Here is an 18,896-nt window from a genome sequence, read left to right as displayed (position 1 = left end):
CCGCCAAAATGACTAAATGTATCTGCCATTAAAACCTTAATCAAGTGCTCTGATTTTCTTCTATGTGTGAATGTTTTTTAATTTTGTTTCCTGCAGTATTAGCTATTTATGATATTTTTTACATTCTGATTTAACAATTTATTTTTGGGAAATATGAGTGACACACAATGTAAGTGTTATAATATTTTAATTCTTTACGAATTTTATTTCTTAATTTTAAAATTTTACTTACATTTCGTTGCGTTTATTGTTTATCTATTTAATTAAATTCAAGAATATTTTGTTCCGTTTTCAAATGTTTATTGAATACGGTAGGTTCATTACTTTAAGATATTCTTGTAATAATTAAAGATGAGAAAGATTTTGAATTGAATTTTGATATAAAATTTGAATTTATAAATGTTTATCAAATTGTATTATCTATGAATTCAGCAGGCAGAGCTAAACGCCAGAAGTTTGATAAAACTGGACGGTTGTCAGCTTTAGAAAAATTGAAACAATTAAAAGGTAGTAAACATAAATATGAAGTTGATGAATTGGAAAATGTTTATGAGGAAGTCGATGAAAAAGAATATAGCAAAACTGTAATAGAAAGGCAAAATGATGATTGGATTATTGATGATGGTAATAACTTTAAAATTATTGTTTTTATTAGAAGTAAGAATAAGTATTACAAAATAATTATCTGTTATAAAAGGAGAAAGTGGTTATATTGAAGATGGTAGAGAAATTTTTGATGACGATTTAGATGATGAAAGTATACAAGAAGCAAGAAAGCATAAAGTTGCAGGCCCTAGAAAAAGCAAGAAAGATCATGCCAAAAAGAAAGGAAACATTCAAAATATGTTAATGAATATGTCGTCTAAAAGGAAAACGGATGCTAAATTGGACGATGATAGTATTTTAGGAGATTTAATGTCTGAACTAAAAAAAGATGATATCCCGACGCAGTCAAAACCAAAAACTGTTTTGAGGAACAAATTTTGTACTACACCAAAATTAAGTGAAAAGTAATTAACTTTTCTATACATTTGACATTTGTGTTTTAATATATTTAGTATTACTTTTACAATAATATTATGGTTTCTTAGAAATGTAGAAAAAAAGATAGAATTAATTTCTGAATATGAGAAAATGCAATGTGATGATAATGATGATGATTTAGTAATATTTGATAAACCAGAAAAGGTAAACATGCATAAACAAGCAGAATCAATTACCCAAATAGAAAACTTTACTTCAAATGAAAATAGCAGTCAAACAATTATAGATGATTCTGATAATTCAGAAGTTAGAATATTGAGTATGCAATCAGAAAAAGATCTTAAAGAAACAAGCATCAGTCAAGTAATTGAAACAGAAAGTGAAAATCTTGAAGATGTAAGTTTTATTAGTTAATAATATTTTGAAATGATACTTGGACTACATTCTGCTTATTACAGTTCTCTGCAGATTTTGAAGATGACAGTATAGATCACAATGAAGAGCCAAAGCCATCTACTAATAAAGAATTTATAAAAAATAAATCAACCATTCAAATTAAAAATAAAGATGCTGAAGAAGAAAACTTTGATTTAGAAAATTTTAATAAATCATTAGATATTGAGTTTGAAACACAAATATCAAATATTGAAATGCCTACTGATACTACAGAAGTGCCTTTACCACTTGTAACCAATGCAAACAAGGAAGAAGTATTTAGATTTTATTGGTGGGATGCATATGAAGATCCATATAAACAACCTGGAGTTGTATATTTATTTGGAAAAGTTTTTGTGCCCTCGATAAAAGAATACCGTTCTTGCTGTTTAACAGTAAAGAATATTCCACGAAGAATTTATCTTCTTCCTAGAGTATATGTATGAGTACTCAAGCATATTTTAAAATATATTTATATATACTATCTATTATTATTATATTATTAACAATTTTTATATATCATCTATTATATATTGATAATTTTTCTTCTTTAGTTTTAATAAAATAATTATAGGAATGTAAATTTTAGGTAAAAACATCGTTGAAAGGAAATGATGATGAGGAACAATTAAATACAATAGAAGATGTGTATAAAGAATTTAATCAATTTGCAAATAAGTTAGGAATAAAGGAATTTCGTAGCTGCAAAGTCTCAAAAAATTATGCTTTTGAACAAGAAGGTACTCCAGCGAAGTCTGATTACTTAGAAGTAAGATATTCTGCAAACTACCCACCTGTTCCCTCTGATTACTCTGGACCATCAATAGAAAGTGTTTTTGGAACAACAGTAAATTCTTTAGAGCTATTTCTAATTGAAAGAAATATTAAGGGACCATGTTGGTTAGATATTAAGTCTCCATTACCTACTGGTGTACAAACCAGTTGGTGTAAAATAAAGGTATATCAGTTTCATTTATTAATCAAATTTATGACCAGTAAATATACATATTAACTAATCAATTATGTTATAACTGAATAGGTAAATTGCATGAAGATGGAGAATATATCTGTTTTCTCTGAGTCTCAAACATTACCACCATTAGTAATAACAACACTAAATATACGAACATCTTTCAATGCAAAATTACAACAGAATGAAATAGTTATGATTACAATACTTATGCATCATAAATATCATATTGATAAAGAACCACCAAAACCACCATTTCAACGACATTTTTGTTGTATGATTGTTTATTAAATTATTATTCCAAATGTGTATTTTTTCAGTATTTGATATATTTTAACATTATTTCATGCAGTGATTACACATCCACGTGATACATCTTGGCCAAGACAAGCACGAGAAGTGCTCTCAAATATTTCATATACTACATTAATGAAATTTGAAACAGAAACAGATTTACTCGAAGAACTGTTAAAAATAATAAATACTGCAGATCCTGATTTATTGATTGGGTATGATTGTGGCTTCCAATTTGATATCTTAGTGCAAAGAATGATTACATTGAAAGTTTCAAATTGGAGCAGGTTTGGAAGGTTAAGACGGTCTATACCTCCTTTAATAAGGGTATGAAATATAGTCATACACATTTATAATGAACACTGTGTTGATCATAAAGAAGTAAAAATATTTTAGGGAAAAGTAAATTTAAATCAAGCAGCAGCTGGTCGACCTATCTGTGACATACAAATTTCAGCTAAAGAATTAAATCTCAAACTTAGAAGTTATGATTTGCAATCTCTTTGCACAGCGGTAAAAATATTTAATAATTATTTATATGTGCGACGTTCATAACTAGAAAAGTGAAATCCTAATTATTCTAACAGGTATTGAAGAAAAAAGAAAATGAATGTAAGGAAATAAAATCTGGTGAATGCGCATCATTTTATGATACTCCTAATAAAATAGATAATTTAATTAAAATAACATTAACAGAAGCATTATACATTTTATCTATTGTTTTTGAACTTAATGTTCTCCCACTTGCTTTACAAATTACATGTATTGCTGGTAAGTATATATAAACGTTTCAAATAACATAGATCTTTCAATTAATATATATTTATTTTATTCATGTAGGGAATGTTATGTCGAGAACATTAACAGCAGGACGTGCAGAAAGAAATGAATATTTATTATTGCATGCATTCCATTTGAAAAACTATATAACACCTGATAAACGTGTTACGAAAAAAGGAAAGAATGAGGGTAATAGTATATTTTTTAAATATATGAACAGTTGCTACTTCATAATATATTTATCATTAATATTGTTCTATATGTAGAAAATGCTAGTAAAAAGAAAGCGGCTTATGTTGGTGGCTTAGTTCTTGATCCAAAAAAGGGGTTTTATGATAAACTTATTTTATTAATGGATTTTAATTCTTTATATCCTAGTATAATTCAGGAATATAATTTATGTTTTACTACTATACCTGGAGCTGCATATGCTGAGTACGAGGTAAATTTATTTATTATTATGGATTAAAAACTAATTAATACTTTTAACTTTATTTATAAACATGTATGTAGGATTTATCAATTCCTGAATCAAATTTAGAATTTGGAATAATTCCAACTGAAATTTGCAAATTAGTCGAAAGTAGAGGAGAGGTGAAAAAACTGATGAAAACCCCAAATATTTCACCTGAATTAAAGATGCAATACAATATTAGACAACTGGCTTTGAAACTTACAGCAAATTCTATGTATGGTTGTTTGGGTGCAACTCATTGTAGATTTTATGCTAAAGGACTTGCTGCCTTGGTTACAGGTAAAGTATAGAATTTTATTTGTAAATGTATGTATAAAATATTGAATATTATTGTAGCAAAAGGTCGAGAAATTTTGCAACATACAAAAAGCCTTGTTGAAAAGTTGAATTATGAAGTTATATATGGAGATACTGATTCCATAATGATAAATACAGGTTTATTAGAATATGAAGAAGTGTTTTCTGTTGGAAAAAAGGTACATATTATATCAAAAATATACTTTTTATTTATTTTGTATCCGAAAAATAATACTAATAGAAACTATGTGTAGATTAAACAAGAGGTGAATAAATTATATAAACGAGTAGAATTAGATATTGATGGTGTTTTCCGTTATTTATTACTTTTACAAAAGAAAAAGTATGCTGCAGTTATAATGACAAAATTACCTAATGGGCAAATAGAGTTAACACAAGAACATAAAGGTCTTGATATTGTGAGAAGAGATTGGTGTCAATTAGCTTGTGATGTTGGAAGGTAAGCAAAATATAGGTAGATTATTAATATTATGTTATATAGACTAAAATATTATGTTATATCTAATAATGTTTATAACAATGATCGTTTTTAGAAAAATTTTGGACCATCTTCTTTCTGATAAATCATGTGACGATAGAATAGAACAAATTTTTAGTATATTACATGATGTTGCACAAAATGTTCGAGAAGATCAAGTTCCTTTATCTTCTTTAATTATTACGAAACAGTTATCAAAAAACCCAAATGAATATCCGGATACTAAACAAGTTCATGTCCAAGTAGCTTTAAGATTAAATAAAGAAGGTGGTAGAATGTGGAAAGCTGGAGACACCATCCCTTATATTATATGTGATGTTTGTGTTTGTCGATTTCACTACTATTTAATATTTATATATTATTTTTATAAACACTATTAAACATATAGTCATTTTTCTGTATGTTAGGATGGAACAGAAAAATCTGCAACTGAAAGAGCATATCATATTGATGAATATAAAAAGAGTGATTCTTTAAAAATAGATGTTAATTACTATTTACTGAGTCAAATTTTTCCTATCGTTTTGCGAATTTGCGAACCAATTGAAGGAATTGATGATGTTTTGTTAGCTAAATGTTTAGGTACAATTTTACTTGACATCAATTTTATATACATTATTTTATTTAAATTTTATTTTATATAAATTTTATAATATAGATCTGTATTATATAAATCAAATTCGTTTTCATAGGCTTGGAAAACATTTATAAATCTAGAAGAATAATACATCAAGAACATGCTGATATACCATTATTAATGGAAGAAGATAGATTTAGGTATTGTCTCCCTTTGAAGTTTAATTGTAGAAGCGAAAAATGTCAGTCAGAAATTATAATTAAAGATGTTGTAAATGAAGAGGTAAGAAATCAATTATAAAAAATAAGTTTTTTTTCTTATACATATCTTTCTATTTATTTACTACATGTTGAAAAATTACATAGCTTGGAAATCGATTGTCGCTTGCTTCCTGTTCAAATTCAGAATGTAAAGTACAACCATGGACATATGCTAATACAATACAAAATGTAGTGACACTTTCTATACGAGAATTAGTTAACGAGTATTATAACGGATGTTTAGAATGTGAAAATCCATTATGTGGTGATCAAACACAATGGATACCATTAGATTTCGAGTCACTATATCCAATTTGTAGGAAATGTAATGATGGTGATTTACATAGAGTCGTAAGTTAAAAGATATATCACTGTTTCCAAATATTTTGGATACTTTATATATTATTTATATTTATTTAAAGTTTACAGATACAAAACTGTATAATCAACTGTGTTTTTATCTGCACCTTTTTGATGTGAATCAGTCAAAGTATAAAAGTAACTATCTTCACTTTCTTTTCTTTTTTAAATAAGATCTCAGAAAATTATCTAACAGTTGATTCTAAATGAATTTATTGTTAGGTTTGTTATCTCAATACCCGCAAGGTATGAGAGAAGCTTATGATTCTCTGAAAGAGGCAGTAGAAAAAATGTTAAGGCGAAATGCATTTTCTGTTGTATGTTTGGACACAATCTTTTCAAACAATGATGAACAAGAAGAAATATCGAGTTTATGTGCAGGTACTTTAGAAATATCAGATGGGTTAGATAATGAAGAAATGGTAGGTAATATATATTAGAAAAAGTATTGTTATATAATTTATTACTATATAACAATATAAATTAAAAATATTTGTAATTAATTACCAAATACAAAAACTGAACATATAAATTTTAATTTTTGCTGTTTCAGTAAACAATTTAATAGATAATGAATAGATTTGTTCCTGTAAGTATATTTCATTAAATTGAACGTTTTTTTAATATCTTAATGTTATTTTCCTATTCTTTCTTACAAAAATTATAATGTAAATATTTTTGATATTATTATATGTAAAAATAAAAGACATGAAATATTAAAATAGCAATATAATCAATTTATTTTCTGATTGTACTCCATAGAAACAATAGATGGGTAGATAGCACTAATAGGAGCAAAATAATTTCTAGCATTCATTGTTTTTCACTGTTTGCTATTTATATGCAATTATTGTTGAAAGTTTATGATATATATGCTCTAGCTAGTACATTATATTATTAATGCCTTATCCTAAAATCACTACAAGTGTTACACAATATACAATTTGAAACAATTTTAAATAATATTTTTATATATAAAAATGTATATTTAACAATAACTTGTTTTCGTGCATTTACATTAAAAATACATTATGAAGATAAATTAACAACATAATATTTTTAACGAATATATAATTTATTATTTTCTGTTTTCTTTTACACATATTTATTAATATTACAGTATCAGTATATCTATTAGGACGTTAATCTATTAATTTTTTTCTTTTTTAATTCCTATTACTATAATAAAACATAAATACCTATGTTACAATGGATTGAAATAATATTGTTTGTAAGCATGTGTCTGTAAGGAGGAAGATGTAGTTATGTTTTCAAAAAATCACAAGGAAAATTAATTTGTTTCTTTCCTATATGACATTAAAAACAATACAAATTTTATGGAGTGTGTTTATAAGTAGTTGTTTGCCACTGTATATTCAAATCATATACAGGAATACATTTCAGACATTATACACTATATGGTGGTAAACCAAATAATTCAGGTTGAAATTTTTCAAGACTGTTTAGCATCAATGTTGGATTTTTGATATAATTTTTTGGTAACATTGGATCTGGAACCATAACAACTTGCATTCCAGCATTAAGTGCAGCCTTTACACCATTTGGAGCATCCTCGAACACAAGACACTAAAAGTATAACATTCAATTTATTAATAATTATAAAATAAATCTAAAATGTAAAAAATACAAATCCTAACAAACCTTTGAGGGGTCAGGATTATCAGAAAAACGTTTTGCAGCAATCAAAAAAATATCAGGTGCTGGTTTACCATTAGTAACTTCAGAATCAGAACCACCAAGAACTTTGTGGCTAAATAAATCAAATATATGTTTCCATCTTTGAGTTTTTAATTCAAAATTTTCTTTATTAGAACTTGTAGCTAATGCTATTGGGATATTATTTTGTTTCAGATGTTTCAATAATCGTTCAGCACCTGCTTTCAAATAATATATGCTGTACTATGTGTTATACTATGCTGTTACTATATATATTTATTCATTTAGCTTTGCGAAAATCAATTTTATTTTTAATACTGACTATGCATTTTTTTACACTTCTGAATGGAAACTATAAATTTCTTAAAATTTTAGATTCTTATTTTTTAAAACCCTTATATATTACCTGGCATCATGTTTGCAGATGGAAATAATTCCTGATATAGTTTGACTACCTCATTTTCAAACTCTTCTGCTGTTATTGGTAAAGATAACATTTCAACAACAGCTTGTGCAACATCCTTCGTTTTAAAACCCATAGTTTTTGCTTTATGTTCCCATGTGAATTCCTTTCCATAGCGATTTGTAATATGATTAAAAGCTTTGGTGTAAATTAGTTCTGTATCTATTAAGATTTTAATACAAGATTACTTATATAAATTGATGTACTCTATGTAAGATTTATTTAACTTACTGATTTAAACTATGATTCATAATTGAAATGTTAATTTGTAGAAACTGTGTTGAAAAGTAGTTTCTCAATATTATGACAAATGAAAAATTGTTCAACAGAAATGTTTGTACATGTCCGCAAGTATGTATGTACAAAATTCTAACACAGCTTCTTAAAAATTAGAAGTAAAGCACATACAAACTCACGCTATAATGAGTGCTATTTAAACCCTTTCTTTGACAGTAAAATCCGCTCATACAGATGCATGGTGTATTTTAATTTATATCCCTCATATTTCTTAATAATTGCCATTGTGATTTTATTCATTACTACACGTACATAGACAAAACAAAATTACTATATTCATGTAAACAAATACAATCACTTATCTACAGGTTAAGTTTTTATGTAAAACTCATAAGAGCGCTGACCTCATAAAGTAATAGCAATGTTAAAAATCCATTTCTATTAGTTATGTTAAGTACAGTTTTTTTTTTTTAATCGAGTCTCTATAATTAATTCTTTATAGGAATATTATGTAACTTCATAAAAGATATGACAGTACAAATCACTTACTGAGTAATAACCCATCCATATCAAAAATACAATGTGTAACATCTTTATACTGATTTTGCGACATTTTTCAATGAATTGTTTAAAATTCTTCTAATTAATAGCACTTTGTATAATTGAATTATTAAAATTTCAAACTGATATATCAATTCATTTTTTTAAAGAATATTTTATGTACGGAACTTTTACCCTTCAGTGATAGTGATAAGATAACAGTTAACGCCACTACGGCATACTAGATTATGGCGCCAATTATGTAATATACCATGAAAATAGATGAAGTATTTAATTGGTTTTTATATTTATTTTCATAGATGCATGCATACACATATATTCGCATGTAGTAGTGTAAAATGTAATAAAATCCTCTAGAATCTAAAATTAAACTTAAAGTTGAAGCATACACAAAATGGTCTAGCTAAATGGGATCATCTAAATATCTGCCTTATTCATTGTAATATGAAAAAACTTCTCTAAACAAAGTTAATGTATTTCAAGGGACAAATTAAATTCACCGACCTTAATAACCATATCGTTTCTATTATTTAATCTTGCGCTATTTGCGTTTGAATTATACATATATTAATATTTATGTTCAATCGACAAACGACAAAATTAAAAAGTCCAAATTTTTCGGTTCCTGGGAAGACTTTTTTAATTTTCGAGGGCTTAAATGAAATTTTAGAACGTAAGGAATTAATTAAGATTAGTTTTATCAGAGAGAAAACTTTCTATCTGATTCTATCTAGATACTCCCCTGAATTTCTTGGGTATAAGCATATTTAAAAAATCGTCCAATTGGCGGGCAATGAAAAACTATAACCAATTCTAATGGTCGAAAGATGGAATTAATCCCTTTATGACGAAATTAAAAGATCAAATTTCTCGACCTATAAGGCGAATTCTTGAATTATTCAAGACTTAAATTAGGACTTTAACTGTCAGAAATCTTATACAATTTTAAATAGAACTATCAAAGAATTGTTAATATATGAAAATCAATCAAATCTAGTAAATGTAACTGATTCAACCTACGCATCTATGCATTATATATGTTTGTCTAAACAGCCGCCTACATGTATTTGTATTCTGTACATTATTTTAGTTTCGAATAAAATTTGTAACAATGTTTTATTTCTATAACATAATATGACATAGAATAATATTTTCATTTACGAAGCGAAGCAACAATCCAATTTTGGTCACTCCAATTGAAACGAATGATTTCAGAATAACAATCTTTCTACAATTATTTCCTTTGTGGCAAGTGCTTGTTGATTACAAGCAACCAATCAGAACGATCCACGAAAAATTGTATCTGGTTATAAAGAGTGGGGAAACAGAGAGACGGATTGAATTTTACAAGAAAAAATTGTGTTCGTTTCAATCTTTTATGTGAAAGATTTCTTCACTGAATGATTTTTTCAAAATAATTACAAACACATCAGTTCACGTTAGTTCGTTAAGCAAAATGCAAGACTTTTTAGGTGAGTTTTACAAACCAATGTATATTGTAGATTTCACGACTTATTACTATTAAATCTTACCGGTAGGTGTATCTTACCATTATAATGTATTTTTATTCACTGAATATTCATTTTTTAAAATTCTAATTTTATGAATATTTTAACACTTATTTCTATATTATTTATGTGTAATTCAATATCGTTTTATATTTGCTTTGTTTAGGTATTTTACTGCTAATTACTGGAGCACATTGTTTGTACTCCTCCAATTCAGATGTTATTGAACTAAAACCAAACAATTTTGATAGTTTGGTATTAAATAGCGATAATGTATGGATTGTAGAATTTTTTGCACCATGGTGTGGACATTGTCAACAGTTAACACCTGAATATGACAAAGCTGCAACTGCTTTAAAAGTAATTTTTATGTTTTATACCTAACATATTATTTATTTTATACCTTAGTCCTATCAGAGGCTTTTAATATAAAATTCCACAGGGTATTGTAAAAGTCGGTGCAGTAAATGCAGATGAACATAAATCCCTTGGATCAAGATATGGAATTCAAGGTTTTCCAACAATCAAAATCTTTGGTACAGATAATAAACCAGAAGATTATAATGGGCCAAGAACTGCGACAGGAATTGTTGATGCTGCTTTAAATGCGGCTAGTCAAAAAGCACGTAGAGCTTTAGGAGGTAAAAGGAGTGGCGGAGATTCTAAGGTAAATGTAATGTCAATGTAATGAAATATAGATACAATAAAAGATAAGGAAAAAGTAGGTAATTAATAATTGAAAATCTTTTATTAATATTATAGTCCAAAGATTCCAAGGATGTAATTGAATTAACTGACGATAACTTTGATAAGATGGTAATGAATTCGGAAGATATGTGGTTAGTTGAGTTTTATGCACCATGGTGTGGTCATTGTAAAAATTTAGCCCCTATTTGGGCATCTGCAGCAACAGAACTTAAAGGTAAAGTGAAATTGGGAGCCATTGATGCTACTGTAAATAGAGTTAAAGTAAGTAATTATTTTTTAATTAACTTTTATTTATAAGTATATGATTTATTTGTATTTTTAAGTTAATATAAATATAATCAAATCATAATGTTGCCAGGCTAGTCAATATGAAATAAAAGGATATCCTACTATCAAATATTTTGCACCTGGGAAGAAATCTTTCGATTCTGTGCAAGAATATGATGGTGGTCGCACAAGTAGTGATATAGTAAATTGGTCACTAGAAAAAGTAGCAGAAAATGTTCCAGCACCAGAAGTAGTTCAAATTATAAATGAAAAGACTTTAAGAGAAGTTTGTGAGGACAAACCATTATGTGTTGTATCCGTTTTACCGCATATTTTAGATTGTCAATCAGATTGTAGAAATGGATATTTAAAAGTTTTAAATGACCTCGGAGAAAAATATAAACAAAAAATGTGGGGGTAAGTTCTATTTACTGCTTACTAATAAGGTGAATAAATAATATCTTAAATTATATAATGCACATATATAAATATGTTTTAACAGCTGGCTTTGGGCTGAAGCTGGTGCTCAACCTCATATTGAAGAGGCATTAGAAATTGGAGGATTCGGATATCCAGCACTAGCAGCTGTAAATATAAAGAAAATGAAATACTCTTTATTAAAGGGTAGTTTTTCGTATGATGGTATAAATGAATTTTTACGAGACTTAAGTTACGGTCGAGGAGGTACTGCTCCTTTAAAAGGAGCTCAGTTACCTACAATTCTTGAAACAAAACCATGGGATGGCAAAGATGCTGAACTTCCACAAGAAGAAGATATCGATCTTAGTGATATAGATCTCGATGAGAAAGACGAACTGTAATTATAGAACTTAGTGTTTCTCACGAACATATGCACCTTCATATTCATGTATTAGTAAAACAATTCGATACTTATTTTTATATAACATTATTCTCAGTTGACATAACTACATATTAATGTACATTGATAATATGACATCATTATCAAAGTATCATGAATATCTTTTTCTTTCAACTGAAGTAAATTTCGCAGGTAGTTTAATATGTTAAATTATAAGTGCATAGTCAACAACTCTTCCATTGAGAACTTTCACAAAATTTAATCTATGCACTTTAATAAAATCATGCTTAATTTATGTGTACATTTTTAAACTGATAGTCAGATAAACATCATAGTAAAGATAAAATATGTACTCAATATGTAAACAAAAACTTTTTTATGGAAATGTTGTGAACTTAAAATAGTTGCTGATGATACATAATGTTAATATGCATTCCATAAGATGTTTTTGGTTTTCCCTAATATGGGACCAAAATAAATGCAGTTAAATGAATTTATATTTACAGAATGTATTACGATCCTTATGTTGATTGAGATCTCATTGTTTGGCTGGGTTATGTCAGGTCTTCCATCATGATTACAGAAACATAATATGAAATATGTTTATATGTATATGTGAATGTAAATCTTTGTCTCATTTATACTTAACTAATCGTAATCCTTTTTTAGCTTACGTTTTTATTAAATAAATTATGCTAAAAAATGTATAATAATTGTATGTTGTTCATATATTTTACTCAATTATTTGACTATTTTACAATTTTCATTTAATAACTTTATTATCGAACTTTCCTTCAGAAAAATGCAATACAAAAAAATGCTCAGGTATACTAAACATTACAAATAATTCAGTATTTTAATTTCTTTTTTTGAATAAAAGAGTTGAAATACTGTGTTGAAAGCTTATTTTAAAATTATTTTCATAGTGCTAATAAGATAATGAATTTTTATAGAGGAAATAATTTCATATCTTTGTTGCATTCATTTAATTTACGTTACAGATACTTACGGATAAGAATTTCGGTATCAATTTAAAAATGGAGTCTAATATTTGGGAAGTGTCATGCACATATCATTTAATCGGGGTATATTTTGCTTTAGAAGAAATTAAAAATTGATGTTGTTTTAATGAAATGAGTATTTTTATATAATTGTTATGGAACTAAAATTATATATAAATGAAATTTCAAGATATAATCTTTTTGTTTATGTACGAAATTAAGCATAGAGCACTTTAAAGGGTTAGATTTTTAATTATTTTCTTTTCAAAATAACTGTTCATCTTTATTTTATTTTTACCTTCATATTTTATTCTCAGCACAAAATTATTCTTTTGCCTCAATTTTCTACTTTTCTTTAAACAAGGATGGGTACAAAAATATTAAATGACATTCACAATGACATGAAGCAGTTAATAACAGCAATTACATCTTTTGAGGTAAAAGAAAATATATGTTTAAAAATATGTATATAAATTAGAATTATAGACATAAGCTTTGATAAATATATGTGTATTATTTTTTATATTATGCCTAGGAAAATGAAGAAGGATTTCGAATTTGTGAACGATTCTGTATGACAAATATTAAACATCATCGATATCTATCTGTCAATAGTAACAGTACAAAAGAAGCTATTAAAGCTCTAATTACAAAATTTTCGATCCATGGAAAATATGATGTAGCAAAAAAGTTTGAGGAACTTGTAGATGCATTTCTATCAAGTTTTAACTTTGAACAGCATCCACAGTATGATCTGCAGTGGTATCTATTAACATTGCTATTGGAATTAGCTAAAGAAACCTGTAAATCTGATTTGGAATCTTTGGCATTAACACGCGGAGAATATACTTTCAATGTAACAGGTGAAGATGAAAATGAGGTTGCAGAAAAAATTGATTGGGCTGAATATTTAAAAGAAGGCCAAGAAAACTTTTTCAATGATTACAAAAGTGACACAGACAGTGTAAGTAATAGTTACCTTTACATGTAATATTTGATTAATCAATGAAAAATACTTATAAAATGTTTGAATTCGTGCAAATGTTTAATTTTTAATAGGAATGGTCTAATGATACAGAAGATAATGTGGATATAGGTTCAAATTTTGAAGTACCAATAGACGTCTCAGATTCAAATAAAGCAATATGCATACCATCTGTTGAAAAAGAATTAAATAACTTATCTTTAGCTCTAAATGAAGAACTTAAATCTAAAAATTGGTTATTATCAAATGTTCAAAATACTTGGTGGAATGAGTTAGACTGGAGAAAATATCCAGTTAAAAGCAGATTTTCTGATGCTCATCTTTGTGAAATTTGGTGATTATTCTTATGAAAATTATATTTTTCATATTTTATACAAAATATTTCCAATATATTAATATTACATATATAGGCATAAAGCAAATGGCAGAGATCTTTATACACTTGGAACTCTTAGCGAATATCTAGTATGCAGAGAATTGTTATGGATGTTCTATGCTCCAATGCAAATGGTAGTGTTTCAACAAAATGAAGAAACAGGGTTTTTTATTCGTCCTGATATATCAATACCTAGTTTAACTACTGTGAGTATATAATAAACAATCTGCATTAATATATATTTAATATATATATGAGTTTTAATTATTTAGGAGTATTAGTAATAATGTATTTCAGGCCGCATTTAATAGTATTCTTTTACCATTTTGTAAGTATTTTTCGATGATACGTGATTTAGAACAATTTGGAATTAGATTGTATTCCATGGAAGATGATTTTTGTAAAAAGCCACCTTTAACATATGAAACTTACAATGCAATTCTGAGACAACATTTGATGAAATTTAGAAAGAAAATAATTGCTATAGAAAAATCTCTTATGAAACAAGGTAAAAGCTTTTTTATATTTAATAGATTTATAAATATTTTTGTTATATTTACTATTTTGTATTTATATTGGATTTTAGATGGCAATTTAACGTTTCTGTCTTTATCATCAATCCTTAAAAAAAATTTATATAGTATACAAATTTTACATGAAGTTCATAAAAGGTCAGTATCAAATTGGAAATTTCATCCAAATTGGAAGTGTGCATCTAAATTACTATCATCTTTGTATTTTGAAATACAAAACTCACACAATATAGAAAGAACAAATATTTGTACTAGTTTATATTTATCTAGCCTTACTGTTTATTTAAATATAATTGATACATGGTTAAGTGATGGACGATTTGAAGATTGGAGGGAAGAATTTATAATTGCAAGGTAAAATTACTTGAATATATGACAAAATGATTACAAATGATAAGTTATTTATTCATATTAGGTTATCAAGCAATGCAGTTTCAGAAAGTAGCACACAGTATGAAACATTGTTTTTGAGACCTTTGGATAATATATGTTTAAGAGATCCAATCATGCAATTCTTGATAAGAAAGATACAACATATAGGACAAAGTATTGAATTGTTAGTATCTCTAGATCGAATTACAGATATATGGAGGATTAATGTTGGAGGAAATGGTAATTGATATAATTTTAATTACCTATCTTTCCTACTATTATAACTTTACTTTTAATTTTATATTTCCTTCAGAATTGAAGAGATCTTTGGTGGATGAATTTTATGCCAAATTAGAAGTAGAAATTTCTAAATATAGTACAGATGAACAAAAAGAAGAAAAGAAAGTATCTTCATCTCAGAAAAAAGAAGTTACTAAGAATGAGTATGATGAGGATATGGAAAAAAACATTATAAAACAATTATCTGAGTTTAATAATCCATTTTTATTAAAAGCTTTAGAAGAATATCTTCCTTCTGAATTGTTAAAAAAAAGTGATACTGATGATGCTGAGGTTCCCCAGATCCAAAATATCAAAATGGAAACTAATATTTTCAAAAGGTAATTCTATTATCTACTTCAAATGAATTTTCTTGCATAAGTATCTTTTAAAGTATAAAGTATAATATTTTAGGCTTGAAAGAGAATCAAATTATATATTACCATTCAGAAAAATATTAGAAAATATTTTAGCAGAAATTTTGATTTCACGATATAATGGTGCCAGTAAATTAGTCAAAAATATTATGTGTGAGGAATATAAATTGGAATCACATTTAACATTAATGAGATCTGTCTATATGATGGAAGCAGGTCATATTATGAACAAATTTTACCAAAGATTGTTTCATGAGGTAAAGTATATAACATTAGTAATTCTTTAAATTATTAAATTTCCATTATATTTATTTTATTTAGATTGAAACTAATCAAATGTGGAACAATTCATATTTTCTATCATGTATACTTGAAGAAGTCCTTTCTCAATGGTGGGCAGATTTAAGTTCACGTTGGTCTATTACAGTTTCTAGCACTCATACAAATCAAGTATTAATGGCTGTTGATAATATAACATTGCATTATACAATTGGCTGGCCTATAAATATTGTATTAAACGAGAAAACCTTCATCAAATATAATGAAATATTTAGATTTCAGTTAAAATTAAAATGGGCTTTATGGACATTAAATAATTTAAGATTTAGCGGTAAGAAAACATATTACAAGATTTTTTTTGCTTTTAATAAAATATTATAAATAAAGATAGTTTTTATAGATTTAGAAGGTTCGAAATCAATGTGTAAAAGGAATAAATTAGAACAGTTTCATATAAGGCGTATTGAAAGCTTACGATTCTGCTTGTTACATGCAATTACTTCAGTACATACTTATTTGTCAGGTCAAGTATTACAAAATTTAAGTCTTATGTTAGAAAAATCTTTAACACAAGCTGAGAGTTTGGACACAGTCATATCAGGTACAATTATATTAATGAAATAATAAGTATAATAAAATTGTAATACACATACGCAGTTATATAGGATTAATATATATAATTCTTTTTCTTTTTAATTACAGTTCATAATGAATATTTAAAAAAAGTTCATGAACATTGTTTATTAACTTCAGAGTACGAAGATTTAATGGCAACAATAAATAATGTATGTATACATATTAAACTTTGTTATTTAATACAATGTAGTTCGTACAATTACATAATATATACAAATTTATTTCAGTTAATTGAAATGTGTAATCATATCCGAGTTCGATGGAATTATAAAAAATTAACATTTGCCAGTGAAGAATTAGATGTGTTAGAAAGCAGCTATAATAAATATCACACGTACCTTGCTTTAGCCCTACATAATGCAGTTCAGAATAAGGATGCAAATTATTGTAAGTCTGAAAATCTATTAACAATTATTATATAATTCATTTCAAACTGATATTCCCAAAATTGATACAATTGTTTTAATATTAAAAGATAAAATATGAAGTGTTAATAGTTACTACTAATAACTCTAAAAGATATATTAGCATGGTAATTAGTTAATTTAGATAATCATTTAATATTTTCTTTTTTTAAATTGCTTTGTTCACAGTGACTGGCTTAAGCTCTGCATTTAATTGCAGTATGTCATATACCCAACAGTAAAATATTTTCAAATTTTTTATATCCAATAATAATTCTACAGAAAATAACATTATAACAAATTGCATTATTACAAATCTTCTTTTTAATCTAAATTTTGTGCTAAATATTTGATTAACAAAAATACTATCAATACATTGCTCTTACTAATACTTTGTAAGTAATTGTGTTAAAATTCTTTTTAATAAGAAATATATGTATACTTCACAAATCTTAAATATTTCAAAATATGTATTACAATTTATGTAATTTTATTGAAATATTTATGAAAATTGTAATATTATATGTTCTGTTACATAATTTGTACATTAAAAGTATATCAATTTATACTGTAGAATAAAAGATCTATTTTAAGTTTTTTTATTTGCTTCATAAATTTGTTCCTCCTATCCTAAAATTCTAGCCAATGCCTAAATTCCTTTCAGATGAATTAATGTTACAATATCAAATTAATACAAAAGATATTTATATAAAGAACAATGTTACTATGTATCCATTTAGTAATCTGAGTCGCAGTTTGCTAATTGAAATAGCTTATCAATATTTACCACCATCAGGTTTGCCTATACCAATTCCAAAGATTATACACAAAGTAGACTGGTATAATAGCAGGTAAGAAATTTGATATTTGAAGAAATATTATTTGTTACATTTGTATATAAAGAAAAAGGTTGTTTTTAAATGCCATCAAGTTACGATGAAGGGTTTAAAAATATTATTAAAAATGTTTAAGAATTTAAAACTTGTATTTTTCAGTGTAAATTCTGAAAATTCTTTACCAAATCATATTATTCTAAATGAATACGAACAAACATTTTCATATATACGTTGGTATCAATTAGAAGAAAGTATTGTTACAGTCAATTTATCTCCATATACCTTACATCGTGAAATGGAAGATTTTATCAATGGCAATAAATTAGAAACAAATTATTGATTAATAATAATAGATTACTATGATAAAAATAAATTATAATCAAGGTTGCTTAAGTATAAGCTATAAAAAATATATTGATAAATATAAGATTTTAAATAGATGTTTATTGAGAATTAATACTTCTATGTCATTTCATGATAAGCAATTAAAAAGTAATGTAAGTTTTTATAATAATAATTAGTTAATAAAAATATATGAATTACTATTTTAATAGATGATAATAATTTATTTTAATACACAATTATATATACATTTATGTAACTTCCTGAATTTAATATCATTAAAAAAATTGATAAGAAACAATAA

At 26.3% G+C, this 18,896-nt stretch overlaps 5 protein-coding genes across 7 annotated transcripts; 4 read left to right on the top strand and 1 right to left on the bottom strand.

Annotated features, from left to right (window-relative positions):
* The first annotated feature begins 13 nt into the window (after positions 1–13).
* Positions 14–6,555, top strand: LOC117209592 (DNA polymerase alpha catalytic subunit). 3 transcript variants are annotated; one of them, XM_033451788.1, is made up of 22 exons: positions 14–169; positions 433–624; positions 698–1,010; positions 1,092–1,380; positions 1,443–1,859; positions 2,009–2,377; positions 2,459–2,663; positions 2,742–3,010; positions 3,080–3,196; positions 3,271–3,454; positions 3,524–3,652; positions 3,730–3,905; positions 3,977–4,217; positions 4,275–4,414; positions 4,490–4,695; positions 4,790–5,051; positions 5,142–5,316; positions 5,427–5,593; positions 5,677–5,922; positions 5,994–6,069; positions 6,154–6,353; positions 6,485–6,555. In XM_033451788.1, the coding sequence occupies exons 1-22, from the start codon at positions 154–156 to the stop codon at positions 6,485–6,487; spliced, it is 4,392 nt and encodes a 1,463-aa protein (XP_033307679.1). In that variant the 5' UTR covers positions 14–153; the 3' UTR covers positions 6,488–6,555. The 3 variants fall into 3 exon arrangements, with proteins under 3 accessions (XP_033307679.1, XP_033307677.1, XP_033307678.1); XM_033451786.1 differs by lacking the exon at positions 6,485–6,555 and having other exon boundaries at positions 6,154–6,454; XM_033451787.1 differs by lacking the exon at positions 6,485–6,555 and having other exon boundaries at positions 15–169; positions 436–624; positions 6,154–6,454.
* Positions 6,556–7,035: 480 nt separating this feature from the next.
* On the bottom strand, positions 7,036–9,270 carry LOC117209641 (pseudouridine-5'-phosphatase-like). The gene is made up of 4 exons (XM_033451884.1): positions 8,858–9,270; positions 8,015–8,233; positions 7,594–7,826; positions 7,036–7,518 (listed from the first exon to the last, which is right to left on the bottom strand). The coding sequence occupies exons 1-4, from the start codon at positions 8,919–8,921 to the stop codon at positions 7,339–7,341; spliced, it is 696 nt and encodes a 231-aa protein (XP_033307775.1). The 5' UTR covers positions 8,922–9,270; the 3' UTR covers positions 7,036–7,338.
* Positions 9,271–10,162: 892 nt separating this feature from the next.
* On the top strand, positions 10,163–12,885 carry LOC117209638 (protein disulfide-isomerase A6 homolog). The gene is made up of 6 exons (XM_033451881.1): positions 10,163–10,341; positions 10,544–10,737; positions 10,820–11,044; positions 11,140–11,346; positions 11,444–11,769; positions 11,855–12,885. Exons 1-6 carry the CDS (start codon positions 10,326–10,328, stop codon positions 12,171–12,173), a joined length of 1,287 nt encoding a protein of 428 aa, XP_033307772.1. The 5' UTR covers positions 10,163–10,325; the 3' UTR covers positions 12,174–12,885.
* A 312-nt stretch (positions 12,886–13,197) lies between these two features.
* Positions 13,198–18,012, top strand: LOC117209637 (gamma-tubulin complex component 5). Its single transcript, XM_033451880.1, has 15 exons — positions 13,198–13,413; positions 13,491–13,610; positions 13,709–14,137; positions 14,233–14,492; positions 14,569–14,740; positions 14,832–15,042; positions 15,121–15,421; positions 15,483–15,679; positions 15,753–16,059; positions 16,133–16,352; positions 16,417–16,705; positions 16,775–16,975; positions 17,077–17,159; positions 17,238–17,397; positions 17,604–18,012. The coding sequence occupies exons 2-15, from the start codon at positions 13,539–13,541 to the stop codon at positions 17,654–17,656; spliced, it is 2,955 nt and encodes a 984-aa protein (XP_033307771.1). The 5' UTR covers positions 13,198–13,413; positions 13,491–13,538; the 3' UTR covers positions 17,657–18,012.
* Positions 18,013–18,059: 47 nt separating this feature from the next.
* Positions 18,060–18,849, top strand: LOC117209494. The gene is made up of 2 exons (XM_033451580.1): positions 18,060–18,265; positions 18,410–18,849. Exons 1-2 carry the CDS (start codon positions 18,060–18,062, stop codon positions 18,588–18,590), a joined length of 387 nt encoding a protein of 128 aa, XP_033307471.1. The 3' UTR covers positions 18,591–18,849.
* Positions 18,850–18,896: the final 47 nt, after the last annotated feature.

Source organism: Bombus bifarius, unplaced genomic scaffold (assembly GCF_011952205.1).
Source record: "Bombus bifarius isolate JDL3187 unplaced genomic scaffold, Bbif_JDL3187 scf7180000008178, whole genome shotgun sequence".
NCBI lineage: Eukaryota > Metazoa > Arthropoda > Insecta > Hymenoptera > Apidae > Bombus > Bombus bifarius.
The sequence above is the reverse complement of the archived record's forward strand: the minus strand, read 5'-3'. Positions and strand labels throughout refer to the sequence as shown.

What these genes read in the sequence shown, in the direction of transcription:
- LOC117209592 (XM_033451786.1), top strand. An exon ending in TGATTGGATTATTGATGATG is followed by an intron (nt 625 to 697) that starts GTAATAACTTTA and finishes CTGTTATAAAAG; the next exon opens with GAGAAAGTGGTTATATTGAA. An exon ending in ACACCAAAATTAAGTGAAAA is followed by an intron (nt 1,011 to 1,091) that starts GTAATTAACTTT and finishes ATGGTTTCTTAG; the next exon opens with AAATGTAGAAAAAAAGATAG.
- LOC117209641 (XM_033451884.1), bottom strand. Translation starts at nt 8,921, where the DNA reads ATGTCGCAAAATCAGTATAAAGATGTTACACATTGTATTTTTGATATG. An exon ending in TATGGATGGGTTATTACTCA is followed by an intron (nt 8,234 to 8,857) that starts GTAAGTGATTTG and finishes AAATCTTAATAG; the next exon opens with ATACAGAACTAATTTACACC. An exon ending in ATAATCCTGACCCCTCAAAG is followed by an intron (nt 7,519 to 7,593) that starts GTTTGTTAGGAT and finishes TTATACTTTTAG; the next exon opens with TGTCTTGTGTTCGAGGATGC.
- LOC117209638 (XM_033451881.1), top strand. An exon ending in AAGCTGCAACTGCTTTAAAA is followed by an intron (nt 10,738 to 10,819) that starts GTAATTTTTATG and finishes AAAATTCCACAG; the next exon opens with GGTATTGTAAAAGTCGGTGC. An exon ending in TATAAACAAAAAATGTGGGG is followed by an intron (nt 11,770 to 11,854) that starts GTAAGTTCTATT and finishes ATGTTTTAACAG; the next exon opens with CTGGCTTTGGGCTGAAGCTG.
- LOC117209637 (XM_033451880.1), top strand. Translation starts at nt 13,539, where the DNA reads ATGGGTACAAAAATATTAAATGACATTCACAATGACATGAAGCAGTTA. An exon ending in GAAACTAATATTTTCAAAAG is followed by an intron (nt 16,060 to 16,132) that starts GTAATTCTATTA and finishes ATAATATTTTAG; the next exon opens with GCTTGAAAGAGAATCAAATT. An exon ending in ACCAAAGATTGTTTCATGAG is followed by an intron (nt 16,353 to 16,416) that starts GTAAAGTATATA and finishes TATTTTATTTAG; the next exon opens with ATTGAAACTAATCAAATGTG.
- LOC117209494 (XM_033451580.1), top strand. Translation starts at nt 18,060, where the DNA reads ATGCCTAAATTCCTTTCAGATGAATTAATGTTACAATATCAAATTAAT. An exon ending in GTAGACTGGTATAATAGCAG is followed by an intron (nt 18,266 to 18,409) that starts GTAAGAAATTTG and finishes TGTATTTTTCAG; the next exon opens with TGTAAATTCTGAAAATTCTT.